The 14176-nt window shown below is 49.6% G+C and overlaps 1 protein-coding gene across 3 annotated transcripts in view; it reads left to right on the top strand.

Moving 5' to 3' along the window:
- CLEC16A (C-type lectin domain containing 16A) overlaps positions 1-13646 on the top strand; it is a 49524-nt gene extending 35878 nt beyond the window's left edge. Inside the window, exons 22-24 of one of the 3 annotated variants that reach the window (XM_088147890.1) lie at positions 5818-5961; positions 9020-9140; positions 12559-12695. In XM_088147890.1, the coding sequence (XP_088004016.1) occupies positions 5818-5961; positions 9020-9096 (221 nt within the window). In that variant the 3' untranslated portion in view covers positions 9097-9140; positions 12559-12695. Of the gene's footprint in view, positions 1-5817; positions 5962-9019; positions 9141-12558 lie in introns of all 3 variants that reach the window. The other 2 variants (XM_088147888.1, XM_088147889.1) reach the window with 2 other exon arrangements.
- The last annotated feature ends 530 nt before the right edge of the window (positions 13647-14176 follow it).

The following is a 14176-nucleotide window of genomic DNA, read 5'->3' as shown; positions in this document are numbered from 1 at the left end:
ACATTAGGGAAGGTAGTGTTAGGAATTAAGAATGGAGAGATCAGTAGGGGAATAGCCGTGGAGGGTTTTGAAGATAAAGCCAAGGAGCGTTTTAGTGGGAGGGGCAGGCAGCAAGCCATGGGCAGCTGGGCACAGAGCATGGCCAGTCAAGCCTCTGCAGTTCTAAGCTGGGGTAGTGCACAGCTTGGGCGGTCCCAAGAGCCTAAAACTCCAGCAGTGGTGGGGGGTTTCTCTAAATAGGGTTCTGCTGCTGCCATGGCAGAACTTCCTCCGACTTGCCTCTGAGGTGCTCCTCTTTTCTCACTGAGGCGCCTTTGCTGCCAGTAGCTGTCCAGGTGGGCTCTGTTGCTCATAAATGGTGTGTCCTCCGAGCTTGTAAATTGAGGCAGGCCCCCAAAGATCGGCAAAGACCCCATTTCGTCCTTAATCCTGCTCATAGAGAACAGGGCTTATGAAATCGTAGTTGGCTGTCTGTGCTAAGCCAACTCTTCCGTTCTCTCGCCCTTCTCCCTCTGTGGCAGCTTGTGCCTTACACCGTGCTTTTTCAAACTCGAGGCCCAATGAAAAGTTTGGAATTTGCTGCCCATCTCCCTGGAAGAGTCCTACTCTGGGGAACGAGGGGCTGGGTTGGATTTGGGTTTCTGTTCTGTGCGCCTGTCTCCTATTTTGCACAAAAACTCAGAATAGTTTTGGGGTTTTTACTCATGCTTGAAACTGATTTCAGAGAGGGCAGAAAGTAACTCTGCATCGACAGCGTTGTGGCCTTTGTTTCCCCTCCCCCCCAGTGAATTTCTGTTATTTTTTTCAAATTCTCTGCTGTTCGGGAAGATCTGCTCTTCCACACTGGTCAAGATGATCCCTGGAGGGTCGTTCAATCAGCTTCCCCACTACCAGCTTTTGTTCCTCATGGCTGAATGTCATAAAAACTAAACAGAACAATTAAATCCTACAGCTCAGGGAAAGTTCATCCCTACAGCTGTTAAATTCCATCTAAATATATTTTGAGGAAATCTTTCTTGCATTGTATTCCCACACTGTTATTGCTTTGCGCAATTTCATTTTCTTGTTGATAGCTGAGGAGAAAGGCCTGGAGCTCTGCAATTAGCCGGAGGACCACACCTTGTACCACCCCTGCCCACCCCCATGGGAATCCAGTTTCAGCCTCTTCTTCTGGCTTCAGAGATTTTGGCAAATCCAGCCTACACAATTTGTGCCTCTTCATGCTAAATGTTTGCCAGGCTTGTTTTTATTCATTATATCAAAAGCTGAAAATACTCCAGGGGTTTAATTTTGCATCCCACGGGGTACCGTGAAGCTTGTCAAAGAGAACTTGAGGCTAATCCATCTTTTAACCACAGTAAATTTTCCCAGGTGTGTAAGCTGTGTAACAAGCATTTTCTGCAGGTCACAAATGGCTGATTGACAAACAGGTGAGTGGACAGGAACACTTGTGAGATGTCTGAAGGGCTCATAATTTGCATGGATCTTCGTAAGCCATTTCGGGCCTCCCTTTCTCAGTTCTGGTCGGGTATCCAGAACAGCTCCCCAGTAAACGGTATCCCTGCACTTACGGCGTTTCTCAGCATCTCTTGCTTTTGGAATTTTTTCCTTTTCCCCAGAAATGTATTGATGGATTACCAGGTGGTGCCATCAGACATCTTGGTCTCCTGGTGCAGTGCAGTAATTGTCTTTGGCTTTGCAAAAGTTAAACATACACATACCCTTTGTTTTGCTGGGTGCCGTGGACAAATGGTTGTTAGGCCATGATGTGTTCCCAAGGTCTACCTAAACAACAGGTTTACTGACTTCTGTGAAGCTGTGGTTTTCAAAAGAATTGTATTTTCTGGCAGACATAGGTGCCATTTCCTGTTGATAATTTTTTAGAAAAGAATCTTTTTCATAGATTTCTTATCTCTTCAGTTGAAGGTGACAGGATAGAAATTAGGCTAAACGGTTGCATTCTCAAAGTTCTGTTCTGCATCCAAATCGCTGGGAGTGCAGCTGGAGCTCTGGAACCTGCTCCTGAGTTCTGGTGCCAAGAGGGCCTTCTCACTTTTCCTTGCTTGCAGGGTTCCTCTCCCAGTTCTAGCCAGGCACCAGGATTTGGGGTACATTTAACATAGAATGAGCTCAGGGTATGTAAGGATTTCAAGGAGCCCAACCTAGTTCCACCCAGCATTTGGTTTCTACAACCACCAGCGGGGTGTCTAGTCCTGTGCACGGGATTGATTTAACTTATACTCTGCTTTTTAACCAATGAAGGGCACTTGGGGACATCGTGGCAATTACACTTACTCCTGTTCTCAGCTGGAGAGCCCCCTGCCTCTGGTTCTGGGTACATTTCCATCATGACCACTGTCTTCCGCTTGTGCAGGAGCAAGCCTGAGTGGCAGAGCAAACCCCGGGCTCTGTTTCTGGCACTTCTGCCAGCCTTTTAGAGCTGGGATGGAAGGAACTCCACTGCAGCCGCTCCTAGACACGCAATCCTGCCCCCTCCAAGCCGGGTCTGTCCAGTCTAAAAGCAGAATGGCTGCCCATATGGGAAGCAGTAGGCAGCTTTGCATGCCAGCGGTCCTTGCCAGCATCTCCTTTTCCCCAGATCCTGGGAATCTCTGCCCATCAGGATAACTCTCCCTGGCCTGACTTGGGGCAAGCCTTGAGGTCCTTCCTAGCTGAAGAACGACTTGGCAAGGCACCGTTCAGCTCTCCTGGCTTCCAACTGGAAGATCTGTGACGTGACCGCGGTCTTCCTAGCAGCTCCGGTTCAAGGCAGCCTCCTCAACCGGCTAGCCACAGGGCATCGGATGGCAGCTGCCATTGCCACCGTAGCCTGGCTGCCTGAGCGCATGGCTCGGATCCGGCTTGTGCAGGGGACGATGCCTACAGGCAGGAGGAGCAGCGGCTTCCTGTGCTAGTTCTTTCAAGGCGACAGACTTGGAGAAGATGGAAATCTCTGGTGTCCGTTTATTAACATTTAGCTAGGAGACTTGGAGGATAAACCAGGTGCTTCGGCACAGCATCTCTGTTTACACAGATTCTTCCTAACCCCATCCTACACAGAGGCTCTAGGTAGTAGGTAATGCAGATGGCAAGGTCTGTGTGGCATTTGTGTGGAGGTGCGGGGGGTCTTGGGGATTCAGCAAAGGTGTAGAATTTATTTATCAGGTGTGTGGGCTGCTCGAGTTCAGCATCCCCAGATGCCTGCCTTTCGGTTTTTGCAGAACAGAGCACCGTGGCACCAGGAATGCTGTTAGGATGCCAATCTTCTGCCTGTGCCCTCCCACCCTTGCCAGCAGGGCAGCCTCCAGCTTCAGTGGTCATCTCCCTGAGCTCAGTGCTCCCTGCCAGGCTCCCTGCTGCCTCTGAACCGGTTGTCTCGTTCTTGGGGGGACAACTGTGATGAGACACAACTTTTTTCATCCTGGCGCCAACTCACCTGTAATTGGCACGGTTGGAAAGCCCCTGCGGGCTCTTCTGTCATGTGCCTGATACAGTGAGGTGTCGCAAAATGGTCGTGAAGACCAAGTTAGTTTTCCATTCGGTCTGATGAAGACTGCACTGCAGCTCTGTGTTCCTTGGCAGAAGGAGACGATACCCCAGCAGCTTTCCTGAGATCTCTGGCTGGCTCTAGGGTGCGCTTTGGCCCCCATTTCCATTTTTTTCCTTACAAAGCAACTGGTAAAACCTTGTTTCTCTATAAAACAATAGGAGAAAATATGTTTTCCCCTTTCCCCACAATTCTGGGATCTCAGACACTGTCACATTTTTTTTTTTGTTTTATTGAACACTTTATAGAAAATATATAAATAAGTACAAGATAGAACATGAAAAAAGAAACAAATGTAACACAGATAAACCAGATAAAAGTCATAGAGGATGTGTAGGCATTTTTGCCTCCGAGTCAGTCTGGACGTGCCCTGCAGTTTTCTTGGCAAGGTTTTTTGGAAGGGGTTTGCCCTGGCCGCCTTCCCATGGCTGAGAGAGTGGGACTGGCCCAAGGTCACCCAGTTGGCTTTGCGCTCAAGGCAGGACTAGAACTCACGGCCTCCTGGTTTCTAGTTTGGTGCCTTAACCACTACACCGAACTGGCTCTCCATAGAGGATATAGGCTTCTAAAATATCATTAATTTTAGAATTGAATATAAAATTTAAAAATTTATAAAATTCTAAAGTGTTAATTTTTATACATCATGTTAAAAGACTAAGAATCGTTATCGAACTTAAGCTAAAAGTGAGTATCAAAAATCATGGTCGACACAATATAAATCACCAAATGGAATGGTACCCTGTAGTAAGTTCAGTCCATATTACTAAAAATCTGTTCTGGTCTAGGTATCTCAAGAATTGAGTTGTAGATTCTGTGCATGGATAAACCCAAGTTCTGGATGCAGTACCCAAAAAGTCATCCTATCTTGATGCTTCGCCATAAGTTGCGTTGCTAGATTTGGGAAGCTGACACAGGACGGCTTTCCCCCTCCAACTCTGCCCTTCCTAAAGGGGCTCAGTTGCCTCCCCACTCCCCTTTGATTTTTCCAGGGGCTCTGGCAGCGGGGGACAGATTTTTCCTGTGCAGCAGCAAATCGCTGCCCCAGATTGCCTGTCTCCTGCTTCTGACGTAGCTTCTCCATGCCCTTGATGAGCCCCTGGTGCCTGGCCGTTCCTGACATGACACTGCCGGTTAATATTGGGGGGGTCCCCCCGAGCTGAAGGCTACCTTAGCGTAGCAGAACGTTCTGGCAAGGTGCTTCATTGGGCTTTGCGCATCAGACTCCCCCCCTCCATCTGTGTAGGCTGTGGCACAGTAGTTCAAGATTGCCCCATATGGATAGAGTCACTCTGGAGAGCAGTAAACAACGCGGGTTATGTTAATGAGTTTGAGTCCTTTCAGGGCATCCGTTCACGTTGTTGGCTGTGCTGTTGAAGGGCAGAATGCAGATGCATCTATGCTACTTTAAGATCCATGTCCTTTGAGAGCACGGTCCTGCCAAGCGGAGGCAAAGGGCAGAGGCTGCGGCGGCAGCTTTCCTCCTCTCCAGCGGCCTCGGAAGAACGGGCTCTCGGCAGTCCTGTTCCTTGGAAGTCCTTGAAAATGGGGGGGGTGAAGGTGGTTGGCACATCTTGCTGGGAAGGCATTGCCATCACCACTTCCAAAATAGCAGAGGGAAACACAGCTTCCCATGAAGCCGCTATAAACAGTGGGGGAGTGGAGGAAGTTGGACATGAGTCACGCATGTCGATGCAACACTGGGTTAGAGTGGAGCTCCCCACTGCGTCTCAGCCTTCCACCCAAGTTCTGGAAATTTTCATGTTATCAGAACAGGCCTTGGGCAATAAAGGAATATCATGATCTCTCTCCCCTCCCACCTTCCAGGAAAATTGGCCAATCAGTTTATGTGTCTCCAGTCTCTAGGGCTCTGGCCACCCCAATGAGCCGCAGTTCCTTTGGAGAAAAACCTTAAAGAGACCCTTTTGAAGTAAATAAATATGCTGCGTTGTTCGGAGGGGAATTGGGTGTGTGAAAATTATGCAGATTAATGGGAGGGGCAGGGGACCCAGCCAGAAACCCGGGGGAGCATTGGGAGTGCAGCGCAGGCGGTTTTTGAGTTTAGAGCAGAGGCCCTGCCCCTGGGGCTGGGGAGGAGGGTTGGGGGACAGGGTTGTCCCGGGTAGGGCTGAATGAATTGCAAGAAGCAGGCTTTGGAGGGGCCGTCCGACCAGGGAAGAGGGCAAGGAACCGGTCAGCTTCGCGGGGGGGGGGGGGCGGACGGAAGATTGGACTGGTGCCTTCTGTGTGAATTCTGTCTTCCTCTCTTGCAGGTTTTGCTGTAGCCCAGTGTCTCAACCAGCACAACCCCTCCTCATCTTCGTCACCGTCCCCTTCCTCCAGCAGGAGCACCGGCTGCTGCAACTCGGCAGCCCCCAGTACCACGTCCACACCCTCCATTACACAGAGCCCATCAGGTATTGGAGCCAGGGCTCCTAGCTCATGCGACTCGGGGCGCTCACAGGGTGGTTCTATAAACTCAGCCTGAACTCCATGTGCGAGGTTTTAATGAGGCTGTTTAATTGTACAAATACTCTCATTAAGCAGATGTTCTGGAAAACGTAAAGCACGTAAAGTGATCTGCCAAGTTATTTTTCCTCGGAAGCAGCTTCTCTGCAGTTGGACAAGCCAAACCGGCTACGTGTCTGAAAGCCTTGGCTTTGGAACCCTGCCCAGCAGCATTCACAGGGAGGTCTGAGGGTGGACAGCCCACCGATGCTGGGTTAACCTGCATCAGCAGCTGTTCCAGGCTTGCCCCACGTCCACAGCCTCTGTCCTCAAGTCCTGGACACAGAGCAACTGGCTTGCCTTCTCTGCAAGGGAGCAACAGTGTCCCAGGCTGATGTGTGGACACTGCTGTTTATTTCATACCTTCCATGGCGTGAATGTAGAGGTCAGGTTTATCCAAAGGATTAATATGGCTGCAGCATTACCATAAATGTAAAAAAAAAGCCCTTCCAAGCCTTCAAAATGATCCATGTAAATTTCTTTTATTCTGCTCTGATGTTTATGTTTTTATGTCAGGTTCGTTCTTTTTATGTTGAATTTATTTCATGCTGTAGCAGGGGGAGGAGTGAAAATAACATTTCAAAATAATGTCCTTTTAAAAGGGTTCTTGGAGACAAGCCAACTTGCCTACCTGGATGTTGGCCTGAGGCTGGGGGAGGCAACTTGCAGCCTGAGCTTAATTTCAGAAGCCCTCTTGCAAAACTTGATTTAGATTTCTACCACAATTAATCTGCTTCAGCATCATTCTGGAGGCCTTCCTGTGCCATGCCTAGAAGTGGTAAATTGTTTTAAACCTTCCCTAAAAATATTCCAAGGAACTTTTCCATGTTTAGTTCCTCTGTGTCTTAGGGACCTTAAACTTGGCTCACAAACATGAATTCTGAAAAGAATGGATTTATAAAACTAAATGCTTACCAACAGATGCCTGTCACATGCAAATGCTTTTTCTATAGACATTCCTAGGGGAAAGAACTTCTCCCCTTTTGGCATCACATCGTGTGCGGTCTTGTTAGTCTGTGGTAGCCCCACATCAGAAGGAGTCTGGGAGCGCCTTTTCCAGCTAACGGGTTTTATTAAAAGGCAGAAACTTTTGTGGAAAGATGCTCCCAGGCTCCTGATAGTTTGCTCCCCGTACTGCTTTGGAAGCAGGTGATTCGTTGGCCTTTCAGTACTACTCCAAGTGTAACTCAGCTTCTTGAACCCTACACAGAGCCAAAATGAGGGTGCAAGATGTGGCCAAAACAGATCACTGGTACCTGTACTTCAGGGTAGCAAGCCATTTGTAAAATGGGCAAGAAATGCTGAAAGATGATTGAAAAATCTTCTTATGTGTCTTAAGGCAAGGAAATTAAAAGTGGGAAGCGTGTCATGTACATGGAGGAGTTAGCGTTGCGGACAGAACCGCTGCTGTGACCGATCCTGAGGCGCCTCACGAGGCCGCTTACAGACTTCCAGCTTTGCTTTTTTCTTTTCCTTTTTTCCCTGTTGGTTTTCAATCAAAGGATTTTGCTCTGGCTGCACCCTGGCTACCCTTTAGAGGACTCTTAATAGGCACTAGGAGCTCGAAAGAGGAAGCTTTCCTTCTGACACCAAGGAAAGTCCCTTAGACACATAAGCTGCAAAGCTCGAAGGGGATTTTAGCACTTTCACTGGGATCAAAGTCCATTCCCCAAAGCTCTTCGCCTTCTTTGCAGTTGGTAATTTGAGAGAATTACTACATAGTTGTTGGTACTTCAATCTGTACAACAACAACAAAAAGATTGCTGGGTCCCTTGAGGTTGCTCCATTGGTGGATTTAGCCTCCGCCTGCTCCCCTCCCCTGCCCTTACCTGTCCGAGGACGGCTGGCGCCAGGCCCAGACGTCTTTGTGCGCTGCTCCGACGAGCGCCAACCCAGGCAAAGTCCACCCACGTCAGCTGGTTGCAACAGCTTTCCTAGTCCAGGGCCTCAGAACAGTCCTCTTGTGTCATGGATTCAGTGGCCTGCCGAACTCGTGCTTAAAATGTGAGCATTGAGCGGGAGCAGAATTGGACACGCTCTCCAAGGAAGGGCTTTTTTCGTCCCCCAACGCCCAACAGTTGCATTTGCAGCCCGCCATCTTTGGACGTGCGTGTGGTTTCAAAGGGCACCTAAACGGCTTCTGTACTTGAAACCTAAAGGGAGGAAGAGGTGGGTGGAGGACTTCAGCTTTGAAGCGTGTCTGGCCTTGACCCGGAGGCTCGCGTGGGGTTGCCCAGAGCACCAGTCTAGCCGGGTTGTAGAACCACGCAGGAGTGGTCGAGAGTTCTGACGTGCTTTGCATCCTGACAATAGGCGGAGCAGAGAATGGTAGGAACGGCGTGTGAAGGATTTGGGTACCGCTGGGAAAACCGTCAGGTCTCCCAAAACAGGAGAAGGTGGAACATGTATTCCCTCTCTCCTTTTCCTCCATGCCATGTTGTCTGTCGCCCCAAATACTTTCCCAGCTATTCTAGCATGCTAAATTCTGTGTTTTTTCCATCCTTCTTTTATATTGCTTCCCATGTAGTCTTTTTGGTTTAAATAAATAAAGCCGTGCATTTAGCTTTGTATTCCAGGTGCAGTATTTCAGGCTTGGTATGTGAAAGGATACATTTCTCCAACAATATAATTGATTGCCTACTTTGGGAGAGTGGAGTGCGTTCAAGGAGTTTATCATCATTAAATGAGGCGGAATATTGCTAACCCAACAGAAATCTCTGGAAGAGCATGCTTGCTTCATTTGCAAGTGAGAACGTTGCCCTTGCCTTGGGGCACCGTCCTCAAGCCAGACTGTGGGCACGGTTGGTGTCCAGCAACCGGCACCCTCCCAGGTTAACGAAGCGAGCGACGCCTGCAAGCTGATGTCTCTGTTGCCATCTAACATCTCCTCCTCCCTGTTTCCTTCTTTCTGTGATGACCCCTCCCTGCTCCAGCTGTCCTATGATATCTCCCTGTGTTTCCCTCTAGTAAGGCCTGGCAGGAAAGAACGGCGGAGAGTCCTTAGTCTTTCAGAGGCTGACAGTCACGGTGGACACTGGGTTTAGGCCGTCCAGCAGCAGCTGCCACAGTCCTTGCAAAACCCTTTCAGGCAGGTCTCTTCTTGGATGTGTTTTCGTGCACGCTTCTCTTCCCATCCAGATTCTGTGCTAACGCGGCATCGTCTTCCCCACACACACAAACAGCTTCCCCCCCTTCTCAGGGCAAGCAGAGCATTTTCCTGTCCCAGTTGAGTGTTGCCTCTCTTTCATTCTCCCTTTTTTCTTTCCCCTTTGTGGAGAGGAAAAAAACTCAGGTCTCTGCTGGTGGTGTCTGGTGGGATCTGACCACGCCTTCAGCACTTGCACAGTAGGAAGGAAAGGGCAGAATGGGCATATGGACCGGGTCAGGTCTGTGGAAATGTGTCTCTCTTCTTGCCATAGCACCAGAGGGCTGCTTGGAGGTAAATTCAATGGAATCCAAATCTGAAAACTTCAAACGTGGCTTGATTCAAGCAAGCTGTTTCTTAGCATGAGCGGCTAATTTTTGTTTGTAATTTATAACTTGGCTGTTGGCCATTTTTCATTTTGCAATCTGTTGGCTACTTGGTTTTATTTGCGGTAATTTTACTTTCAGCCCAGGACTGCTTTCTTTCCACCTTTTGTATTTTGAAACCTCATTTTACTTGACCCAAGACTGCACCTGGTAGGGTAGGAGTCCATGAGGGGCTCATCTGCCAGAAGGTCTCTGTTTCTCCATGTGGCTCCCTCTTCAACTGTTGCAGCATTCTGTGCACTTGTTGTGAAATGCTCTTTAGCTTCCACCTTGGTGGCCATGCCGAGGGTTTAACTGTTTTGGAACAGCTTGTCTTCTGGAGGCATTGAAGTGGATAAAAGCAGTGTTTTCAGGCAAGAAAAATATTCTGTGCAGATAATTTGCAGAAAAAGCAGGCTCTTACCTCTTGCCGTACCTGGCCTTAACCCTCTTCTGCTCATGTTTTCAAAGATCTGCTCGTATTCATGTGAACGGCCTTGCTGTAAATGAGCCCGAGGCATCCAGCCAAACCATTCGACAGATTCCTCAGCCATGTGCCCAGATGGAAAGACCTCAAGGGGTCTTTTGCTCTCAGTGTCTTTCTCTACACACATACGCGCACACACACACTTTCTCTAGCTTCAACCAGCTGTGGGAAATAATGTGAGAGCATGAGAGACCTGGCCTGCCTCCTGAATGCCTGTCCCAGCTGGCCAAGGATATTGAGCTAACTCACCCGCATCCCACCCCATTCCTGGCACCCTCGTCCATGGCCAGGCGGGCACGGAGCCGTCAGGAAGGCACCAGGTAGGGGAAGGCAGGCCTAGTGGGATCATTGTCAAAAGTCTCTTCCTGGCTATGCGTTGTGACAGTTTGAAGGGCTGATTTTAACTGACAGTGAAGGCTTTAGTCAATAGCATTGATGAGCTGGTCAATCCTTACAGTCTGAAACGGGCTGCAGAGTTTGCCTTCATTAATAAGTAAACACCTTGGCTCGCTTGCCTGCATGTCAGACAGCAGAGATGGGCCCGGTCCTTGGAAAGAGAGTTCCAGGAGCAGCAAAGCAAACCTGTTAGGAACAGGGGCAGCCTTTGGTCATCTTGGCAAGGGGCACATCTGGGAGGCAGAGACATTTGGTCTCAGACTGAGGCAAGCCTTTCCAAGAACTTCAGGATGCTTGCTCTGGAAACGGGCAAAGGCTTGACTTTGTAGTGCCTGACTTCCAGGTCCTAACAGCCCAGCTTTCTGGGTTCCCACGCAGCAGCCATCAGTGAGGATTCCAGAATGCCTTCTGCAGCTCCTGAGACCGGGCATCCCTGGCGGGACCACGTTTGCCAGCATTTGCCAGCCCAAGTTCAAAGAAATGGGTTCGCTTCCCGTGGGAGCCGGAGCAAGGCAGGTGCTTGGTGGGTCTCTCCCAAGCCTTGCCCTTGCTGTCTTCGTTAGCCCTCGAGCCGCCAAGAAGCCTCTTCTTCTGGGAGCATCTGCTCTCGTTTCTCCAGGAGAAGAGAAGGGGTGGTTGAGGGGCCTCAGAGCTCTTTCTCTTCTTTCTCATTTCTCTCACTAAGGTAGTTGCCTTTTACTTAATTTTACTCCCCAGTTCTTACCCTCTCCCATTTGCTTCTTCTGTTTGAAGTTTTTGGTTTGCTAGAACAGAATTCCCCTTGCAAATAATGGCGTCAATGTGTCCACACTCTGCATTCTCAGTGGGAGGGGTCTGCGGGTACCTTTCCCTCCAAAACAAGGATAATACTGAACTTGTAGGGTTCTTTGGGGAAGGGACAGGTGTTCCTGACACACCAGGTGGGGTTAGATTAAGAAGCAAACCCTGAACTATAGCAGGCACTGTCAGATTCTAACTGGGGAACTTTGTTCTTCTTTCCTTGATTAATATGCCATTTTTCTGTTTGAAATGAACACTCAAGGAAACTTAAAACAGGCACACATGCACACAGATACACAGGCAATAAAGCATTGAGACATAAATGATAAAATCAGACTGTTCAATGCCTAGGGAGAGAGAGGCATCTTTGTCAATTCCCTGTTTGTAGGTCACAATACCTAGGAGGGGAGGGGAGGGGAGGGAAGACCGGGGACCGTTCATTGTCACTTTGTAAGATAGGCTTTCAAAAGTTCTTCGTAAGTGTCAAGAAAGGAAGAGGGTGACTCCAAGATTTAAAAAAGCTTGAAATGAAGCGAGAAGCCTGTAAGATGGGAAAAGAAAGGCAGGTGGTGATGCTCTCAATAAATACAAAGTCAACCCTGGGTTAGCAAAAACTGACTCCCCAAGCTAAGCATATGTTGAGTCATCGTGTTAAGCACATCCAAGGTTTTACAACAACAACACTTTCTGATGGGTGCAATGGCCAACTGCGAGACAGCCCAGGCAAGTGGCATGTTCTTCCTGGTGTGTGAGAACTCTGCCACCACTTGACATCGCTTAGGCAAAATGGCACAGTTGCAAGTTTTTCTCCATGAAGCTCATTGCCTATCAAATGGCCCAGTATCTTTGGAAAGTGGGGCTCGTCCCTTATGCCCACGGTCTCCAAGGCACAGCAAAATGCCCTGCCATCACCACCTGGGTATTGATGACCATAAGATGGCCATTCCCCCAAAGACCTGAAAGAACTAGGCTGGAGATCGAGGCAGCCATCCACAGGAACTACACTCGCAAGTACAGTGTGGGTACACCATCCCAAGGCTAGGAGCTTCTCACGCCCAGGAGGTCCCTAGAGGTCCTCTTAATCCTTCCTCCCACTGGCCACCCGGCTGCCTCAGGAATCCCATCAGGCGAGTAGCCCCCGCTGTGGAAAGGTCAGGATAGCACTCAGCTTTCGTGAGGGTGGCAGACTCGGAGTCCTCGAACTCTGAGGCTGTTCTGCCTAGATGGTCTGAACGTGATAGTCGGGCCCTCTGGGGTGCTGAGGGGATCCGGGTAGCTTTGCAGCATTGCATCCAAGTGTAACAGGGTCATGCACTTCCCTCTTCTTCCGCAGATGACTCGGTCGCGCTTGAGCAATCTGTGCCCTCCTCGTCCGGTCAACTGTCCGCAGTAGATCACTCTTCGCTACCTGTTTTGAAATCTGGCAAGAACCTTACAAGGAGTGAAGTGGAAACGGCGAACTTATCTCCGAGCCTGATTCCTGCCCCGCAGCCGACAATCTCCTTGATCTCCAAGGACAGCACGGACACCCTGAGCGTGGAGTCGCTGACGCTGGTCCCCCCCGTGGCTGCGGACAGAATCCTCGCGGTCGGCTGCGTCCAGCCCCCGGCTGCAGAGCTGGGTGTCTGCCCAGACCCGAGGCAGCAGCCTTAGTCGTCCGTCAGATTGTGACCCAGAGTGGGAGGGTGAGGCAGGCCTCGTTCACCTGAGCAGCGGCTCAAGGCCTGCGGATCTCCCCAGTGCTGCGGCCTGGCTCTCTTAAACAATAAACCTTCAGCGTTTCTCTAAGGGAAAAGTAAATAAGAGGCAGCTGTGAAATCTAGGACCCGTACGCGACGCTGGCGGCGGTGGGGCCTAATTTAAGGGATTGGAAATGTTTCGGAAGGACCGGTGGATTTTTCCTTTGCTGCTTGTTCTGTTCCACTTTTGCTGAGTCTGTCTGCTGCCAGCAAAAGCTGCGACTGCAGCAAAGCCAAGTCAGCTCCTCTGGGTTGGATCTTCAGCAAACGTTCTGCTTCCTGCTCTGCCCAGAAACGGAGCATCAAGGAACTACAGAGGGATTTCCCCCATGAACACATACCCACCGTTGGAGCAAAACCTCTGGTCCACCAGCCTCTTCCCGTTTCATTTTTCTTTGTTTTTTCCCTTTTATGCGAGGGCACGAGTAGTCTGTGGGAATCCTAGCTGAGCTGGCCATTTGTACTCATAGCACTGTAAACTTTAATATTCAGCTTGTGTGTATTCCGTGTGAAATAATTTTAACTTGAAGTACACACACATCTGTTATGGGTGGGGATCTACAAATACAAAATTCAGATCTTTTGCATACATCTTAAGGGCTGCTTTGGGTGAACACATGGAGGAACGTTGTCAAGAGTTTTGTGTAAAGGATTTCAGAGGAATGTAAAATATTTTAGCATACTGATACTGTCCATTTTATTTGTGTGTGTGTGTGTGTATTCACGACATGCTTCACTGAATGGGAGTGGGGTGAGAAGAATCTCATGCAAACGCCACAACTGATTCAAATTAACTCCCAAAATTAATCCAGAGGGGAAACTCTACATCACCGTATCTGATGATTTTCTCTCCTGGCTTCTGAAACAGAAAAATGGGACTTCTTTCGGAACACGCTGCGATTCGCTGTTTTGCTTTTCGCCCCAGCGTGGTCACGTGGCGGGGGCGGGAAAGGCTGGGCAAGGGCACGTCCCTCGCTCTGTCCTCCGAGGCCCCCAGTCAGGCCCCCGCGGGTCCGTCCTTTTCCAAAAAGAAGCAGCAGGAGGTGATCCTCTCCCTGCTTCCTCCGCAGGGGCTGGAAGGACTTAAGAAGCCCATGGGGTGCCTGCGGTCATGCGCTGCGGTTAATCTCCTGGGCACACCTGCGCAAGCAAAGCAGACCTCGTGCCCAGTGAATCCTGAAGGTCCAAGCAAGCAATCCTATCGTGAGGAGT

Source organism: Python bivittatus, unplaced genomic scaffold (assembly GCF_059951505.1).
Source record: "Python bivittatus isolate LINGU-HERP-01145 unplaced genomic scaffold, Pbiv_v1 ctg000560_np1212, whole genome shotgun sequence".
NCBI classification, from domain to species: domain Eukaryota; kingdom Metazoa; phylum Chordata; class Lepidosauria; order Squamata; family Pythonidae; genus Python; species Python bivittatus.
This window is presented reverse-complemented; position numbering and strand designations above follow the sequence as displayed.